This window comes from Podarcis erhardii (genome assembly GCF_964252035.2).
Source record: "Podarcis erhardii genome assembly, chromosome: 8".
In the NCBI taxonomy this organism is placed as follows: Eukaryota; Metazoa; Chordata; class Lepidosauria; order Squamata; family Lacertidae; genus Podarcis; species Podarcis erhardii.
Genome location: NC_138499.1, coordinates 78886977 through 78905453, shown reverse-complemented (window position 1 = coordinate 78905453; position 18477 = coordinate 78886977). Strand labels below are relative to the sequence as shown.

At 45.4% G+C, this 18477-nt stretch overlaps 1 protein-coding gene across 8 annotated transcripts in view; it reads left to right on the top strand.

The window, feature by feature from the left end:
• Nucleotides 1-18477, top strand: part of TRIO (trio Rho guanine nucleotide exchange factor) — a 268477-nt gene that overhangs the window by 128526 nt on the left and 121474 nt on the right. For all 8 annotated transcript variants that reach the window (XM_081872947.1, XM_081872950.1, XM_081872949.1 and 5 more), the window contains exons 11-16: nt 574-765; nt 6729-6898; nt 8649-8823; nt 10460-10655; nt 13364-13530; nt 18282-18401. In XM_081872947.1, the coding sequence (XP_081729073.1) occupies nt 574-765; nt 6729-6898; nt 8649-8823; nt 10460-10655; nt 13364-13530; nt 18282-18401 (1020 nt within the window). The remainder of the gene's footprint in view (nt 1-573; nt 766-6728; nt 6899-8648; nt 8824-10459; nt 10656-13363; nt 13531-18281; nt 18402-18477) is intronic.

Sequence of the window (18477 nt, the reverse complement as noted above, 5' to 3'; positions counted from 1 at the left end):
GGAGCCGAAACGTTCGAGAACTAAGCTGTTCGAAAACCAAGGCACGACTGTAATAGATTACAATCCCTAAAGTTGCAATATAAAAATGTTAGCCGCATAAAACTCTATCAATATTAAAAAGTATAAATAAAAAATATAAAAACAAGCAGGGTGGAATAAAAAATAGAAACAGCAACCAGGAGCCCTCTGAATGTTGAACGGCTGTGCCATGCATTGGATACAAAAATTTAGAGGAACTGAACAAAGTTAGCTATGAAAATGATGAATTTCAGTGGATCAGGTGCTTGTGGGTTGTTGGTTTTTTTGGGAAAACTTGGGGGAATCTCTTCCTATGGATGTGTTGTAAGATTATGGTAGAGATTAGCATATTTTTCTGTGTATAAGACTAGGTTTCCCCCCTAAAAAATAATGTCAAAAATTTGGGGGCGTCTTATACACGGATACTTCTCCCACCATTTTCTTAAATCAGAGTCCCCCCGAATATACATGGGGGCGTCTTATAGATGGGAAAATACGGTAAATCCCTGCAGAAATTTCCCTTTTGCAATAACCCTTGCCCTGGTTTTTCTGTAGAATACATACACCAATGCAGACAAGTTGCTAGAAGCAGCTGAGCAGCTGGCGCAGACAGGAGAGTGTGATCCTGAAGAGATTTATCAGGCGGCACACCAGCTGGAAGACCGGATTCAAGATTTCGTTCGGCGTGTAGAACAACGCAAGATTCTCTTGGACATGTCCGTGTCTTTTCACACTCATGTTAAAGAGGTAAGTGAGCAGCAAAATGTATACGTCAATGCTAGTTCTGGGACTGTAGTTTAATGTAGGCCAGTTTCAAACTGGCTTGGGCAAGGATGACTTCAGATTTGATGGAGTCTTTGCAAACTGTCCTCTGGCGGACCTCCTCTTCTGACTGTGCGCTTTGGCAAGCTAATGCTTTCCCTGGGCCTAAGTTATATTTCCCGGAGCTAGGGGACTCGTTATTTTTATTTATTACGAAATTATATCCCACATTTCTGCAAAAGTACACAGGGCGGCCTGGGCAAAGTTGAGACGGTGCAAAATACGACAAATATGCAACCTAAAAACCATCAACAGTTAAAAATGAACAAACTGATCACGCAGTCGAAGATTGGGAGTGGTGGAACTGCAATCGTTTCCCTCCGCTGGCTCCCAATATCTTTTGCCACCCTTAACCAGGGTTACCTTTTAACTGAGATTTGAAGCCAGGTTCTGGATCTGCTTCCACAGTTATGATCTCTGATAACAAGTGTGTCAGGAAGAAGCGAAGGCTCTCAGCCGAGGAAGGGCCTGGCGCTTTTCACAATTCCTGCCTGACCAGGATTTTCAGCTCGTTGTCAGAAGCACTCAGGCTCTTAGCGCTTGTGTTTTGTTTTATCCATTATGTATTTGTCAGCTTCTTGGTGTGGGCATTCACCCCGAAAAGCGGCCTGAAGATATTTTAAGGAAGAAAACCGTTCTCAGCAAGCTCATAAAACCTACCATTGCTTGAGGCAGTTTGAAGCCATGCCATTAAGTTTGTAGCATATATCTGCTCATCTTCTGCATAGAGTATGAATCTTCAGTGCAGGGCTGACCCAATGCATTTTCTTTTTGCCTGAGGTGAAGGCCAAGAATTCCCTCATTCCATGTGCAGAAGTCAACTGGACTGACAGTTGAATGTTACTTCATTGTTGGTGACAGAAAAACATCCCCCCCACTATCGCCATACCTAGGAGAGCAGGCTAGTTTTGGAGGCGCAAGGCAAGGCATGTGTCAGCTGCCTCACTCTTCCTAATAGCAGAGCTGGCCCCCACATAAGTGAAAATCTCCCTCTGTCTTCTTAAACTCCAAAGTCAGTTGTTCTCAGCAGCCTTAATCATAAGGTTTACTGTACGGAGAAAAATGTAGTTTCCCTTTTTCCAGGAACAAAATCATTGTTCCCATTGCTCTCTTGTGCCTCTGAGCTGCAAATTAGGCCATTTTCGAAGTTCAAATGCTTCCCCTTGGCACTTGAAGCTACTTTCTCTTACCTCATTACATAGCAACTTCCTGTCTGTCGTGTTCTCACCCCTACTCTGGATGTAACACGCAAACAGCAAGCTTGGCTCTGAATCAGAATGGCTTTTATGATCTCGGTGTAGCATTGCTCGATTTGTTTGCCCCAGAAAGCGTTGTCTATCTTTCCATTATTCGCTAATGGCAATCTCCACTTTGAGGTGGGAAGGTTTCTCCGTTGTTTGTAGGGGAGGAAATGATCAGTTGAATTTTGTTTTACGGTGTCCATTTATGCTGTATTTGCAGCGTGTGTTTACAGTGGAACCTCATGTTACGTACTGTCCTCCTTGCGAACGCTTCAGGTTACAAGCTCCTCTAACCCGGAAGTAGGTCTCCTGGTTGTGAACTTTGCCCTGGGACACGAGCGGAGGCAGCGGGAGGCGCCATTAGCGAAAGCGCGCCCCATGTTACGAGCGGTTTCTGCTTAAGAACGGACCTCCGGAACTAATTAAGTTCGTAACCGGAGGTACCACTGTACATAGATGTGTCCCTGCCTTCCTGCAGACTTGGGAGAGAAAAGCTGGGTTTCAGTGGCAACTAAAAGTAGATGTCTGCCTGTGTCCATATTTGTTAGTGTTTGTTCTAAGACATAAGTTGTTCCTTGGTTCTGAAAGGGCTTGCAACTAATTCTGGCAAGAAGGCATTGATTGAAAGGAGCTCGTGCCGTGATGAAGGTCACCTGCCAGAAGGATCTTAAATAAAGCCTTAAGATGTACTACTTGAGTAAAAATCGGAAGCTGCTTTGATGGAGGATACAATTAGATGTGATTCATAAACGTTGGGAAGCCAGCGCAGATGTATTGGAATGGTGCCTAGCTTCCCCCCAGTGCAAAGAAATAATACCCTGCCCCCTCCAATTTCTCCGCATCTATTCCTTGTCTTAGTTATGGCAATATTCCATGGTGTGTTAAGGAAATATTCTATCTAACCTACCAACAGTGCAGCTGTAATTTAATGTGAATTCCTGGTGCTGTTTTTAGCAACCCCTGTGATAACCAGAATGAGTATATTGGAGGTGGATCAGGGAAGCTTAGGTTTGAATCTCAGTTCAGCCATCAAGTCCACAAGGGGATCTGGGACCAATTTGTCTTTCTCAACCTAACCATCAAGGTGATCGTTGGCAGTAGGGGGCAACCCAATGCTGCTTTGAGCTTTATGGAAGAGAAATGGGATACAGGTGTGGTTGATAAATAAGCAACCAGGCAGGAGCCTGAGAGGAGGATATGATAACCATCTTCAAGTATCTTAAGGGCTGTCACATGGAAGATGGAGCAAGCTTGTTTTCTCCTGCTCCGGAGATGGATTCAAGTTGCAGGAGAGGAGATTGTGAACGAGCATCAGGAAGAGCTTTCTGATGGTGGGAGATATTTGACATGGAGCAGACTCACTTAGAAGGTGGTGGAAACCTCCTTCATTGGAGGTTTTCAGGTAGAGGCTGGGTAGCCACCTGTCATGGATGCTTTTGTTGAGATTCCTATGTTGCAGGGGGTTGGCCTAGTTGACCCTCAGTGTCCCTTCCAACTCTACAATTCTAGGATTCTGTGCATATTAATTTGTGCTGAGCTGAGGTAAGGCGTGTGAACTGGGTTTGAGTTAACTATCGTGGCATTGTTCTTCCTGCTTGATTGCAATACAGTGGTACTTCGGGATGCGAACGGGATCCGTTCTGGAGCCCAGTTCACATCCTGAACAGAACATAAGACGCGCCTGCATGTGCGCGGGTCGCGTCTCGCTGCTTCCACGCGTGCGTGTGACGTCATTTTGGCTGTCTGCGCATGCGCGAGCAGCAAAACCCGGAAGTAATGCACTCCGTTACTTCCAGGTCGCAGCAGAGCAAAACCCGAAAATACTTATCCTGAAGCATATTTATCCCGAGGTATGACTGTAAGATGGTTTTCTTGTGTTGCAAGAAAAGTGATGGCACCCTGTGGTGTCATTGGGAAAGATAGCACTTTGTACCTTGCTTATTGGAGGAGACGGTGATTTCTCTGCACCAACCTTGGATATTGTCAATGGAGTCCATTTGCACGTGCAAGTGGGAATTGCACACAGACCTTCCCACATTGGTGAGGGCGGCCCATCCTGTTTTTGCCGCCTGAGGCGAAACGAGAAGGTACCACCCTGTTTGCGTGCCACCCACCCTCCCCTTGCCACTATAGTTACTCAAATGAGTTCACACGCTTTACCTCAGCTCAGCACAACTTAATATTGTACTAGCGCCCCAGTAAGGCTGTGTGAGGACTTCGTGACAGGATTCTCGCTGAGGTCTTGCCAGAACCTGGAAGCCACTGTAGCTGCGTCTCCTCCTGCAGAGACGGCCCTTGGATTCTGCCGCCTGAGGCACTTGCCTCAGTCTGCCTCATGGGTGGGCCAGTCCTGCACATTGGCAACAACCAGATTAATAGTGGGTGCCATTCCCAAATGTTCACAGATTTGTGTTTCTTGCAGTGTTCATATTAACCAGGCCCCTAATTCCTCGCCTCAGATGTGGAAGGTGAACTTAACTTCACAAGTAACTGGAGAGCCAGTGTGGTGTAGTGGTTAAGAGCGGTGGACTCGTAATCTGGTGAACCGGGTTCAATTCCCCGCTCCTCCACATGCAGCTGCTGAGTGACCTTGGGCCAGTCACACTTCTCTGAAGTCTCTCAACCCCACTCACCTCACAGTGTTTGTTGTGGGGGAGGAAGGGAAAGGAGAATGTTAGCCGCTTTGAGACTCCTTCGGGTAGTGATAAAGTGGGATATCAAATCCAAACTCTTCTTCTTCTTCTACTTAACACTGATATTCGTTGAATGCTCAGTGGCCCAAAATTATAACCTGGAGGCAAAAGTTCAAAGCATTTTTGCGAGCAGGCTCACAAACCAATTTAAACCCAAAACCCAAAGAAAAAACCCTGACCTTTCATGGGTGGTTATTCTTTCAGCTTCAGTGCTCAAATGGATCGTGAACTGAGCATCTTGCAACGGATCTGGCTCTGCCTTGTGCCTGTAGTTAGGAGCTGAGAGACTCTGTCTTGAGCAAGATGAGTAGGAAAAGGAGTCTTGTTTACAGCAACAGTTGCTTAGATGGAAACCCCAGGGGAGGGATTAATGGCAGAAAACCTTCGGCCATTTCCCAGAGTGCCGCTTATCAACATTCCCTGAGTAATGCAAAGTCGGGATGGGAGGTTGTTCAAAAGGTGCTTTGAGTAATGTCTGCATGTGTCTCCGCTCATAACGTTTTGACTGTCAGCCGTACAAATGTGCATTTAAATAACTCCCTTTCCTCCAATGGGAAAAGCTGGAACGAGCGCTGGCCAGGTGTTTGCGCAGCGGTGCCAAAGCGCAGGGAACAAATCAACTCTGTCAACTCTTTGTGGAAGATTTCAGCAATGGACCCATAAGTGCCTTAATATTTTTTTCGTGGTGCTTGGTACACCACACTCCTCGGTGTCTTGTGAAATGAGCGTCCAAATACTTTTTGTGTCAAACTGCCTGTAGAGTTTAGAAAGCCATGTCAACTACTTTATCGGTCGTTGGTGCAAGTGTCTTCCTCCTGTTTTTCTGCAGAAGTCCAGACTAGATTGGAAGAATAGAGGCCTTTATTGGCATTAGATGAGGATTAGCAGGCACTTATTCCTAAAGAGTCTGAAGCTTTCGCAGTCTTGGGAAATGAGACTTCACTGCAGAAACCTAATACAAATTTATTGTTTGCTTTTCTTGCCACATTTTCTGTGTTTGTGTCACTCGCATGCAACGAATCTCGTGTGATTTTACAGCTGTACGATCAGAAGGGTTTTTAGCACTTAGAGAAAAAGTGCTGTGCCAAACACAAAGCAGTCTGTTTCCCAATCCGCTTTTTGGGGGACATTGCTCCCCTTTTGCTTTACGTTAAAGATGCAAATGGGAAACCAGAAATGGCGCAGCACTTCTGCAACGTCAGAATAGTCAGGGTGCAAGACAGCCACATGGAACAAGTGTCTGCTCTCAGATTCTTTATATCAAACTCTTGAACACTGAGGTAGGGGAAGTAACTCTGAAATGAATCTTAAATTGCTTTAAATTCAAATTGCTTCTGGAGCTTTGATTCCTGAAAAGAGATGGAGGTATTCTGCAAAGTATTCGGTTACATGATTTTACGAACAGGTGGCATGCTCTCTCAGCGAGGGCAGCATGCAAATTTAATTAATTAATAACAGCTCAGAATCTTTACAGCCTCAGAAACACAGTAATATAAGTAACACTATCTCAATATTGCAGGTGGAGGGTGGGGAACTGGAATTAAAAAACACTGGCTTGCCTCAGGCTCTCTAATGTGTTCAGACCGAGGTGAGACTTGAACTGGGGACTTTATCTGGCTCATACTCGGAGCCACTATGCTCTACCAGCTGTGAGCAAGGAGTCTCCAGTTTTAAATCTCGGCTTTTCCTGAAGATTCGCTGGGTGACTGTAGGAGAGCCGCTGTTTCCCCCCCAATGCTCCTCTCCCATCTGCGGCACAGACTGAATAATACTCGGGGGCTGTATAAATGCTAAGTAGCATTATATTCACATCGCAACCAATTTTCCGTAAACTGCCAGCAGGAAAATGGCAAAGGGAGGGGGGCTGGGAAACCCAATTTGTTTCCCGGTTTGTTTTCCTCAAGCAGCCTGTGGGGCTTCTTTTTTTCCCTGATTTTTCTTCTTCCTCCCGCAGCTCTGGACGTGGCTGGAAGAGCTGCAGAAGGAACTGCTGGACGATGTCTACGCGGAGTCGGTGGAGGCTGTGCAGGAGCTGATCAAAAGGTTTGGGCAGCAGCAGCAGACCACGCTTCAGGTGACGGTGAACGTCATCAAGGAAGGCGAGGATCTGATACAGCAGCTGAGGTAAGAGGTTGCTTTCCCTGGAAAGAGCAGCCCTGTGTTATGTTCTGTGCCGTTCCTTCTGTAACACGCAACCGAATGCCTTTTGTCTGCTTCGGCTGGTGGCCCAGCTACATCCCTATCTGGACAGGGATAGCCTAACTACTGTTCTCTATGCTCTGGTAACCTCAACATTGATCCGGAGCAGATTCCAGCATATACCATACTTTTCGCTCTATAAGACGCACCAGACCATAAGACGCACCTAGTTTTTGGAGGAGGAAAAGAAGAAGAAAAATATTCTGAATCTCAGAAGCCACAACAACAAGAGAGATCGCTGCACAATGAAAGCAGTGATCCCTCTTGTTGTTTTGGCTTCTGGGATAGCTGCGCAGCCTGCATTCGCTCCATAAGACGCACACACATTTCCCCTTACTTTTTAGGAGAGAAAAAGTGAGTCTTATAGAGCAAAAAATACGGTAGTTAGCAGAGTAGAACCTTAAACACACTGCAGGATTCCCAGAGGCGATTAATTTCATCCAGTAGAGCTTTACTGCTGCTGAAGTAGCATAATGGTCACAAATCCATCACATTCAGGATTGGCACTGTCCATAAGAAATCCAGTTGTAGCAGACTTAACTTAAACTTACAATAACATAGTAAGTCTAAAACCTAAACACTAAGCATACTATGTACAGAACACCACACCAGAAGCAAGAGAGATAGAAAGAGAAAGTGAAACCCAGGCTCCTTCTGGCCTTTCTTTTATAGTCAGCATGACCTTGACAGAAAGAGATAAGAGAATCAGTTTAAGTCAGCTGTACTCAGCTTCTCTGAAGGAATAACCCAAACATCAAGCACCTTCTGCTTGTTTCTTTCACACAGAGAAGCTTCCAGAACCCTCTTGAATTACAGTGGTACCTCGTCTAGCGTCCGCTTCATCGAGCGCCTGTTCCATCGAACGTCCGTGGCAAACCCGGAAGTACCGGAATGGGTTACTTCTGGGTTTGCCACATGCGCAGAAGCGCAAACTGCTCTGCCCGTGTACGCAGATGTGGTGCTTTGTCCAGCATCCTTTTCAGCCAGCGACTGGGGCTCTGGAACGGATCCCAGTCGCAAAATGAAGTACTACTGTAATTAGAATAGGAAATATCTCTACATGTCTGATCAATACAGTGGTACCTCCGGTTAAGAACGGGATCTGTTCCAGAGGCCCAGCCATATCTCGAAAACTTTGTAACCGGAGGCGCCCTTCTGCACATGCGCGCACGGTGAAACCCGGAAGTATACACTTCCGGGTTTGCTGAGGCCGTAACCCGAAGATTCTGTAACCTGGAGGCTACGCAACATGAGGTACCACTCACATTTCTGCACTAAGAAATGCAAATTGACAGACCCTGTGCCCACCCTGCCTTTAGGGACAGACTTTCAAATTCCAAGGGCAGCCTGTGAGAGCCCAAAATTTTGTACCCCAACCCACCTCCCTCCTTCCGTTCTGCTCAATTTATTACGTCATAGTTGTGGCGCTGAAGAATCCTGTGAGTGTGCTGAAGAATCCTGTGCTAGACACCCAAGCTCTGATTCCTCAGCCCTTGAGGAGACGTGGAAAGGGTTTCCTGAGGGAAGAGAATTTGAAAACCAGTGGCAAGGGCTGGCTCTTCCTCTTCGACTCCCGCAGGACAAGAAGGGCAGTGGAGACTACTGTTCACGTACACACGTTTCCTTTCAGGTCCTGTTTTCCTACTTAAAAGTTTTTCTCCCCCCTTTTTAATAGGGATTCTGCCATCTCAAGTAACAAGACCCCCCACAACAGCTCCATCAATCACATAGAGACGGTCCTTCAGCAGCTGGATGAGGCCCAGTCACAGATGGAGGAGCTGTTTCAGGAACGCAAAATAAAACTGGAGCTCTTCTTACAGCTGCGGATATTTGAGAGAGACGCCATTGATGTGAGCCTTCAATTTCTGCAGAAATGTTGTGGGTTTTTTCCTCCTTTCTCGCCTGAAGGGTGGGCTGGGTTTAAAATGGGGTTTTTCACTAGAAGAGCAAAAATACGAAGCTGTTGGTTGTTTCCTCTGATTGATTTCGTTTCCTTTAACCCCCCACAGAAAGAGACATGACTGGGTACTTAAGGATTGTAATCTCAGTGCTAATGCAGACAGTTACAGCCCTGGGAAAGTTCAATCTATTTTGCTGTCAAGAAGTCTGAATTTACAGCCATCCTCTACCTGTTTTTCAGGAATGTGGTGTGAATGAATGAATATATCTGTAGAGACCAGAGAGAGAGAAAAAAATATAAGTACTCCTTACAAGTTGCTTTGTTAGTTATCTTCTCCTTTCTCCTGTGTACGTCAGTATTTTAAGTATCAATATATTTATCTCTGCATAAGTGCTCCTGATGTTCCATCTGTTTTACTTTTGGAAAGCTCCACGGACATTGGCAGTTTTTCATTCTATTCTTTTAAATTGCAAGCACAAAATGTACTGAAGATAGAGGTAAAAACTTAACAATAGAAAATGCATTTTGAGGGTTTACATCAATAATCAAATAATAGGACTTATTCTAATTGCCCCTGCTAAAAACCTCTGAGCAGATGATCCCCAACGACATACTCAATGCTTCCCATGAAATCCATTTTAAAACTTCAGCTGAGGCGAGTGTGAAGTCTGTCTTCCTCCATCCGATATCAGTGTTGCCCACCGATTCTGCCTCTGTTCTTCAGTTCATGTCCCTTGATTTGTGTTCCAGCCAGCTGTTGAACATACAAATGAATGCCTCTGTCCTCCTTCAAACATTGACTGCAAACTAAAGTCTTCTCCCTATGAGTTTATGAACAGCCGCTTTGAGATAGATGGCTTATATAGATTTCAGGTCTGGTTTTCATTTGCCAGCTTGTAATCAGCCCCTGTCCTTTAAACTGTCCAATCTGAGTGCTCCGTGGAACTTGTCTTTCCCTCGGAAGTGAAGTTCAAAACGTCTCTTACAATCTTTTAGTGCCAGCAGTCTGATTCCAGTTCAAGGAGACCCCACCTTTTCAAATACCGTTTCTCCTATCCCTAAAAGCCTAAAAGCTTCTCATTGACCCATCAACCCCTTTCACAACATTGAGACCTTAGTCTTGTTAACTAGACCTGCACATGAAACAAGAACATCCCATCTAATAATCTTGGTCTGATATCTAGGCTTCTTTGACTACAATACCCATTGTCTTTGGTTTTCACACATACCACGGCTACCAACTCCTGCCAAACGTGCTTGGAAAAGGACAACGGCTTGTTATTCTTAGTGACTTCCTACATCTCACGATGATGGTCTCCTGTTCTCAAGGCATTCATTGTCCACAATGTTTGCATCTCTCCAGTGTACCTGAGATTCTCATGTGGGTTCCTTAGTTCTCTTGATCCCCACCGCCAAGGTGTTCCAAAAAGCAAACTTGTTCTTGGAGAGTAGACTGCTTTGTTATTTTTTAAACCAAGTGATTGATCCTCTGATGCCTTTTGAGTTCCACCGGATAGCCACAGCCTTTGTTGTTTTTACTCATGTGCTCAGTGTGTTTTCTTCTTCTTCAACTTCTCCCGCTTTAGATCATTTCAGACCTTGAGTCCTGGAATGACGAGCTCTCGCAGCAGATGAACGATTTTGACACCGAGGATCTCACCATCGCTGAGCAAAGGCTCCAGCACCATGCGGACAAAGCTTTGACCATGAATAACCTGACCTTTGATGTCATCCACCAAGGGCAGGATCTCCTGCAGTACGTCAATGAAGTGCAGGCTTCTGGTAAGATGCATGCGTCCCACCTTAACCAGGTTAATGGATTTATAGAGATTATCTAAGCTGATTTAGGGCACCTAGGGCTCCGCTGACTCTTGAACTGAAAGAATCTCTGAGAATTAGGACGCACCAGGTTCTGCACATTAGAGGAAAAAATACCTATTTATTAAAATACATTTCAGTATGGATTAACACATATTCTGTTTTTAAATATAGACAGGCACAGTCAGGGCTTTTCAGCTGAGCGGTTTCGGCTACTAAGCTCTGCCCTGAATAAGTTCCTGGCGAAAATGTTAACTAATGTAATCTTGAAACTGTAAGCACAGAGGATATGATCCACTGTGCCCTTTGGTGAATCCAATAGCTTAAGCACATGCTGCCTCTTTTTAAAGGACCTAGTATGTTTTAACAAATGTCTTTTGAATGTATCCCATTTCCCTTAACACCCCCCCCCCCATCCAAAAGCAGTCCGCCATTTCTTCTTGTGGTTTGCTGTTGGCAAAAGAGAAGCCTACAGTAGTATATTTTTGCAGAGTTCTGAAAGGCAAGATTGACCCTAAGGAAAGAATTTCATGTCAGACAGAAATAAAATATTTTGGGCACTTAAGAGACCCTTTTCTCTCTGGTTTATTCTTGCATTCATTGCCTTCCCGCTGTTTTTGGTTTTGTGGTATCAGCTGGTTAGTCATAGGCACAAAGGACAACCAAGCCAGAAACCAAGGGGAGTATTGCTTACAAGCACCAAGACCAGAAGTAAAGTCGTGTCTCTGTTTAAAATAATGGTGGTTAACAGCAAAGCTGATGTATTTGAGTGTCTCCAACAGGAAAAGATTGAAATGATGCTCAGTCTTTTGCTGTGTGATTTTTAATTGCACTTTTATATTTTTAGGGCTGTCCAGGACAGAATTAGCATGTCTGGATTTTTGAAATTTCCCCCCAAAAAAGCTCAGCAACTTTTTGTGTCCGGAGTTTTACTTCTTGAAATATGGCAATTAAAACTAAATTAATTTAAAATTAAAATTAAATTAATTTTAAATTAAAATTCCGTCGATTTCAAATAGAATATAAGAAGAAAAGAACGGTAAAATTGCAGCTAAAAACAAATACGAACATTTAACATAATGGATGTGCTGTCTGCCGTCTTTGGCCACAAATGCATGGGCACACCGTGGACAATCTGAATGATGCATGTGGTCTGCTGGTGATCTGAGGAGCATCCTGCAGCCAATGAGAAACCGCGATTTGGTTTTCGAACGTTTTGGAAGTCGAACGGACTTCCAGAACGGATTCCGTTAGACTTCCAAGGTACAACTTTATATATTGGGTCGGCAAACTTTTCCGCCGGTGAGGCGGATCGCTTGCACGCAGGAGCGCGCATACCCATGTGCATGCACACACGTCCGTTGCTCTTTCCCCGCTGGCTTTCGGAGCTTCTTGCAGCCAATAGGAAGCTGTGGCTGCGTCCCGGAAATTAGTCCCTGTGCAGAGCAACTGGTGCGGCGCGGGGACTGACTGAGCGCGCAGCAAGGGCCAGGGGCCGGTTTAACGACCCACTCGGGCCGTAGTTTGCCAAGGTAAAGGGACCCCTCACCATTAGGTCCAGTCATGGCCGACTCTGGGGTTGCGACGCTCATCTCGCTTTATTGGCCAAGGGAGACGGCGTACAGCTTCCGGGTCATGTGGCCAGCATGACGAAGCCGCTTCTGCCGAACCAGAGCAGTGCACAGAAACGCCGTTTACCTTCCCGCCGGAGCGGTACTTGCACTTTGATGTGCTTTCGAACTGCTAGGTTGGTAGGTTTAACCCACAGCGCCACCCAAGTCCCTGTAGTTTGCTGAACCCTGGTATATAACATCACACCAACACAAAAGGCCCCAAATTTTCACTGGCACCTTGGCCTGATCAAGAGCCAGATTTTACAACCTGTATGAATTAGCATCTTGTTTTCTGCTGTCGATAGGGGCAGTGTTTTAGGTGGAGCTCCGAAGCACCACGGCAACACTTCTCCCCTTCCTTGTGCTGCTTCCTTCTGATATGCCAGCAAATAGCACCCGCACGGGTGGCGCTGTGGTCTAAACCACTGAGCCTCTTGGGCTTGCCGATCAGAAGGTCGGCAGTTCGAATCCGTGCGAGGGGGTGAGCTCCCGTTGCTCGGTCCCACCTCCTGCCAACCTAGCAGCTCAAAAGCACGCCAGTGCAAGTAGATAAATGGGCACCACTGTGTAGGGAGGGTAAATGGCGTTTCCATGCGCTCTGGTTTCCGTCACAGTGTCCCGTTGCACCAGAAGCAGTTTACTCCTGCTGGTCACATGACCCAGAAAGCTGTCTGTGGATAAACGCTGGCTCCATCGGCCTGACAGCAAGATGAGCACCGCAACCCCATAGTCACCTTTGACAGGGTTCTTTTACCCTTGTTTTTTTTAACCCGCACTTATCCAAATCCAATTTTTCAGGCACTAGGGCTATGCACCCACCTCTAAAAAGGCATAAACCTGAGATATTATGCACACAAATAAATGTGCATGTTACAGTCAGGACACTGAGAGAAAGAAGTATTGGGAAGTCCCAAAATAACTGCTGCGAAAGAATAGGGAAAGATTGTAATTGTAAAACTGAAAACTCGGGGGGGGGGAGGTATTTCTATGTGATGCTGTGAAGGAACTTCAAATGGTACCTGTGTTTGCCGAGGTGACATTTGCGAATGGTGCTTGCAGGTGTCGAGCTGCTCTGTGACAGAGACGTAGACATGGCAACGCGGGTTCAAGACTTGCTGGAGTTCCTTCACGAAAAGCAGCAGGAGTTGGACCTGGCGGCTGAGCAGCATCGGAAACACTTGGAGCAGTGTGTGCAGCTGCGCCACCTGCAGGCCGAAGTCAAGCAGGTACGAGGCAGTGCAGTGCTACGTGCCCGTCTGTTACCGGTACACAACCTTCTTCATAAAATGGTCACGGGGACAGCGGTTGTACAAGCCTGTTTGAAGAAGCAGCAACCATGACACAACAGCAGTTCCTGTTAATCATTCCACTCTCAAAATCAAATACCTTTCTGGGTCTGCATCCCTCCCCCACAAGTACCAAAATACCATATTGTTCCCTGTGTGGCGATATTTTTTTGCTTAATTTTTTTTAGTGCAAAATTGGGGAGCGTGCTATACATGGATATTCTCCCCCCCCCCAAAAAAAAGCTCTTAATTTTTGGTTCAGAAAATAGGGGTCATCTTATACTTAGGGGCATCTTAAACACAGAAAAATACAGTCCTTTTTACATACAAAAACATGACACTGGACTCCATAAAAGATATAGGAGTTGTCTGTAGAAAGTTGCCCCCGGGCAAGTTCCATCGAAATGAATGGGAATTGTAGCATAGATGATGATGAATTATTTTTTTATATCGCCCTTCATCCAAGAATCACAGGGTAGTTTGCTCTATGAAGCCATAAAAATGGAACAGCATAATAACAAACAAAGCAATACCCTCAAAACAACAACAACAATACACAAGTGGTTTGAAAGGCCATAGATTGTTTAAATAGCTGGAGGTTTTGGAGAAGCGAAGCGTTTTCACCTGGCACCTAAAGAAACATAGAGACCTCTCATTTCTGTAACTGAGCTATGCTGTCAACCAGTGTGGCAGAATGAAACCAGAGGCAACTGGCTAGCCACTGTTAGAAGCAGAAGCTGAAGCTGTGGCTTTCAATCAGTGTGCCTTGGCACCCTGGGGTGCCTTGAATGATGGTGGGGGGTGCCGCCAGCAACACTAGCCTCTGTCCCTCTTTCCCTCCCTCCCTTCCTCTGAGTCCCTCTCGCGTTTCTGCCTCCCAAAGGCTTGCATGGCTGTTTATGGCAGCAGCCCTGACTACAAGCTCCGTAGGCAAATGGTGCCTCTGGAGCTGGCCAGTGGGTTCTGGTTGCCAGGAGCTGAAGCAGCTGCGGAATCGGCAAGCAATTTGGTGAGGGAGCCCAGCCAGTCAGTCTTCCAGCCCTCGCTGTTGGGAATGGACAGATAAGTGGGAGGCCGGGCAAGCAGGCTGACCTTTCTTGTGCTTGCTGTGTGCAAGGCCTGCCTGGGGGCTGAGTGCCCGGTGCTGAAGGGGAGCCTTTCCGCCATGTAGGCCACTGCCTCCCCAATCTTTGGTCAGTCTCTGTCGGGCTGCTAAGGCTGGGGGTGCATCCTCGTCCCAGGTCCTTGTGGGGCAGTGTGCGGGGGCACCTCTCTTTGGGGCAGACCAGGGTAGTGGCGGTGGCTGCCCAAAAGACTCCCAAGGAGAGGGGAGATGAGAGAAGGCCAAGGGAACCCTCCACAAGGGGAGGGTGTTTGGAAAAGGGAGAGAGGCTGCCAGCTCTGCAGGCAAGGGGTGACATAACTGGGCCCCTGAGCCCCACAGGGCTGCCGCAGAAAGTATGTGGTTGGTCAAGAGAGCCGTGGACTTGAAAAGTTTGGAAACCTCTGAGCTGAAGAATTACGACAGTGCAGCGACTTTTAGCTAAAGGGATCCCACAGAGCTCTGCCTACGTTCTTAAACTTTACGTCGGAGCTGTTCTCAGCAGTTTGCTTTGTATGCATCATGGCACCGAAATTTCCTTACTCTTTTGCTAAAATTGCTGCTCTTAATAACTGCTGGGATATCACTGTATCTCATCTTATCCTTCCTGCGAAGTCTTTTTGAGTGGTGGTGTTTTTAAAAGAAAAGTTTGTTACTTATCAGCCGGCCAGCTTGAGCACTCAGGACATCTGAACATATATGCAGCTGATGCATCTGGTAAATTTTGCCCCCGTTGTCAGAATTATTATTATTATTATTATTATTATTATTGGCATTTTGATTTTGCCTTCCGGCAGATGCGTTTGAGACAGCTGACAAAAGCTAAAAGTCATCAGTATAAAATAAAAACCAAATGCCAAAAAACAACAGCAAGCATTACTACCCTCTATGAGTGTAATCTGTAAGGAAATTCACTATAAACTTCAACATGGCCAGCAGAGTTTCCATGTTTGCTCCTTCTCAAGAAACTTCCTTCACAGGGGCTCTGGTGGAAACTTAGATTAGGAAATTAGATAGAGGAAATTTAAAATAAACTAGTCAAGTGTTTCACATTTGCATTGTCTCATCTATGAGACAATGTTCCATATTCATGTTGAATTCAGTAACCTAAAAGCTCTTAAGTTACTGTTTGCATTGTGAATTTAAACATATTAGGAGGCCAAAATAGTTCTATTTCCCCTCTTTTATCAATTTGCATGAAGTTGGATTGGTGGAATTTATTCACAAAAGACCAGTGAATTAGAAAACCCCCAAACCAGATACATTGATCCCAATTCTGTAGTCTTCCCAATGAAAAGGATTCCTGAATTGAGTTTCTTCTCCACAAGTCTTACGTTGTAAGCCTTTTGGGGGGTGGAAAGCTCTTTTTTATCTGTTGACATAAGTGACCTTGATGCAGAAATACACATTTCATTCTTAAGCCAGGAAGGAAGATGTCTTGCTTTGTTTTTCCTCTGAGATAGAAAAAGCTTTGCAGCTCGGCAGGTGTTCAGCCAGACAGAGAGAATCGCGTGTTTGCTGTTTGTTGTGTTGGCTTCCTGCGGCACTTGATCCACAGTTCCTTTAGCTAATGACCCCAACTTCCTGCCAGATTTGCTGCTGCTGGACTAGGGGACAGAAGGATACTTTCTTAGTTGGTTACACCAAACTTTGGCTTCGCTAAAATGGCGGGTGGTACGAATAATCTGATGAGACATGCATTACTATTTTTTAAAAGTTTGCTGTACAAAGATGCAGGCAGTTGATAGTTGAACACTTTGTATTTCTGGTGTGACGTTTCCCTCTGTTCTTTGTGCCCTTTAAAGCGTGTCCCTAACTTTACCCTTTATGGCTCACGATTTTTGCAGGCGTAATTTCTTTTGAATTAGGTTTCTTCTGTGCAGTCAAGGTAAAAGCAGCCATGCTCTGTAAATACAACAATAATAGTACAGTTTCTGTCTCCGTTGGACGTTTTTCCAGACAGTCTATTTTTAATGTTAATCTTACTTTAATAAAGTACATATCTGCATATCTGGTGTTTTATCTCTTACCAGAAAAAAAATGCAGCTACATGTTGAGCTGCCACTAATAAGAATGTTGTGGCTTTGTTTTCTAGATAGTGCTGAGTTTATCCAAAGCATCCATTAACAGGACACAATGGGATTGATCTCCTTTGTTCTTTTTAATCTTCCTTGCAGAGAAAAAGGCTCTGTACTTTTGCGACCATTACTGTAAAATGGTGATCTCTGTAGCACTTGGTCCATCATTGCGAAGGTGCATTGTGCTTTCAAGATCTAGTGCAGTTGCCACACTTACTAGCATGGAGCGATCAGGTGTGAACCAACTTACCCTGCTCCACCCTTGCACATCGTCTCCCTCCTCTGCTAGGGCGCCCTGCGATACTGAACAATTGTTAACCCTGGCCCATGATGCACCTTTTAGAATCCTGATTAAATTTCCATTCATAGCAATCAAATGTATGGTAAGCCAGGATTTGAGGAGGCGGGAGGAGGGATGGGAGTCCACAGCCCCAAGACATAGTCCCAACCAGGAAATATGCTGTTTCCTCTACGGAAAAGAACAGAAAACCAAAGTATGTTTGACAATAAGCTGGTGAAAGCTGAGCTTTGGAATGGTCTGATGTTGGCACCATTGTTAACATTGCAGCGTGAAACAAATTCCCCCATCTTTTTGAGTATTGCTCTTTAACAGTAGGAACGTTTTCAGATGTATTGCTCTAGTCCAGCATTTCCCAAACTTGGGCCTCCAGCTGTTTTTGGACTATAACTCCCATCATTCCTAGCTAGCAGGACCGGTGGTCAGGGATGGTGGGAATTGTAGTCCAAAACGAGCTGGAGACCCAAGTTTGAGAAACTGCTCTAGACGTAAAGAGAACGTTCTAAACCAGCAGTTCTCAAGCTCCCCCCCCCCCCCAGGTCACGCTTTCAGAATAAGAATTTGCTTTCACCGCTCCGAATTTTATGTTGTTAAGAACTACATTGGAAAACCAAAAGAAACAATTCCTAGCGGTGCTTGGTTTATAACATAGAGCACAACTACTTTATCATATGATCGCGGGACATCAAGAAAGTATAAAACAACGCAGGTACATAAGAACATGTATCATTCCCAAAATATAAAGATAAATGAGTTTTATTCAGCACACTGTTAGAATGGTGCTTCTGGATCACAACTGAAATTGTCTTCAGTATCACCCATCCATATTCTGCAAATAAATAAATACAGTGGTACCTCTGGTTACGTACTTAATTCGTTCCGGAGGTCCGTTCTTAACCTGAAACTGTTCTTAACCTGAAGCTCCACATTAGCTAATGGGGCCTCCTGCTGCCGCTGCGACGCCACCGCATGATTTCTGTTCTCGTCCTGAAGCAAAGTTCTTAACCCGAGGTACTATTTCTGGGTTAGCGGAGTCTGTAACCTGAAGCGTATGTAACCTGAAGCGTATGTAACCCGAGGTACCACTGTACTCTGATACTATACTGTATTATACTATATGGAAATGTTTAAATGTTTGGTTTTCCTGGAATCTTCCTGCCACCCCCTTTGAGAACCACTGTCCTAAGCTGTGCTCTCTCCTCCTGCATTTCAGGTATTGGGCTGGATCCGAAACGGAGAGTCCATGTTAAATGCCGGACTGATCACTGCCAGCTCGCTACAAGAGGCTGAGCAACTTCAGCGCGAACACGAACAATTCCAGCATGCAATAGAGGTAAAAGTGTTTTGGGCTATTACTCTCGGCTTTGCGGTCCAGCAGAGCGTGCAGAGATACCTTTCGTTCTCTTTTT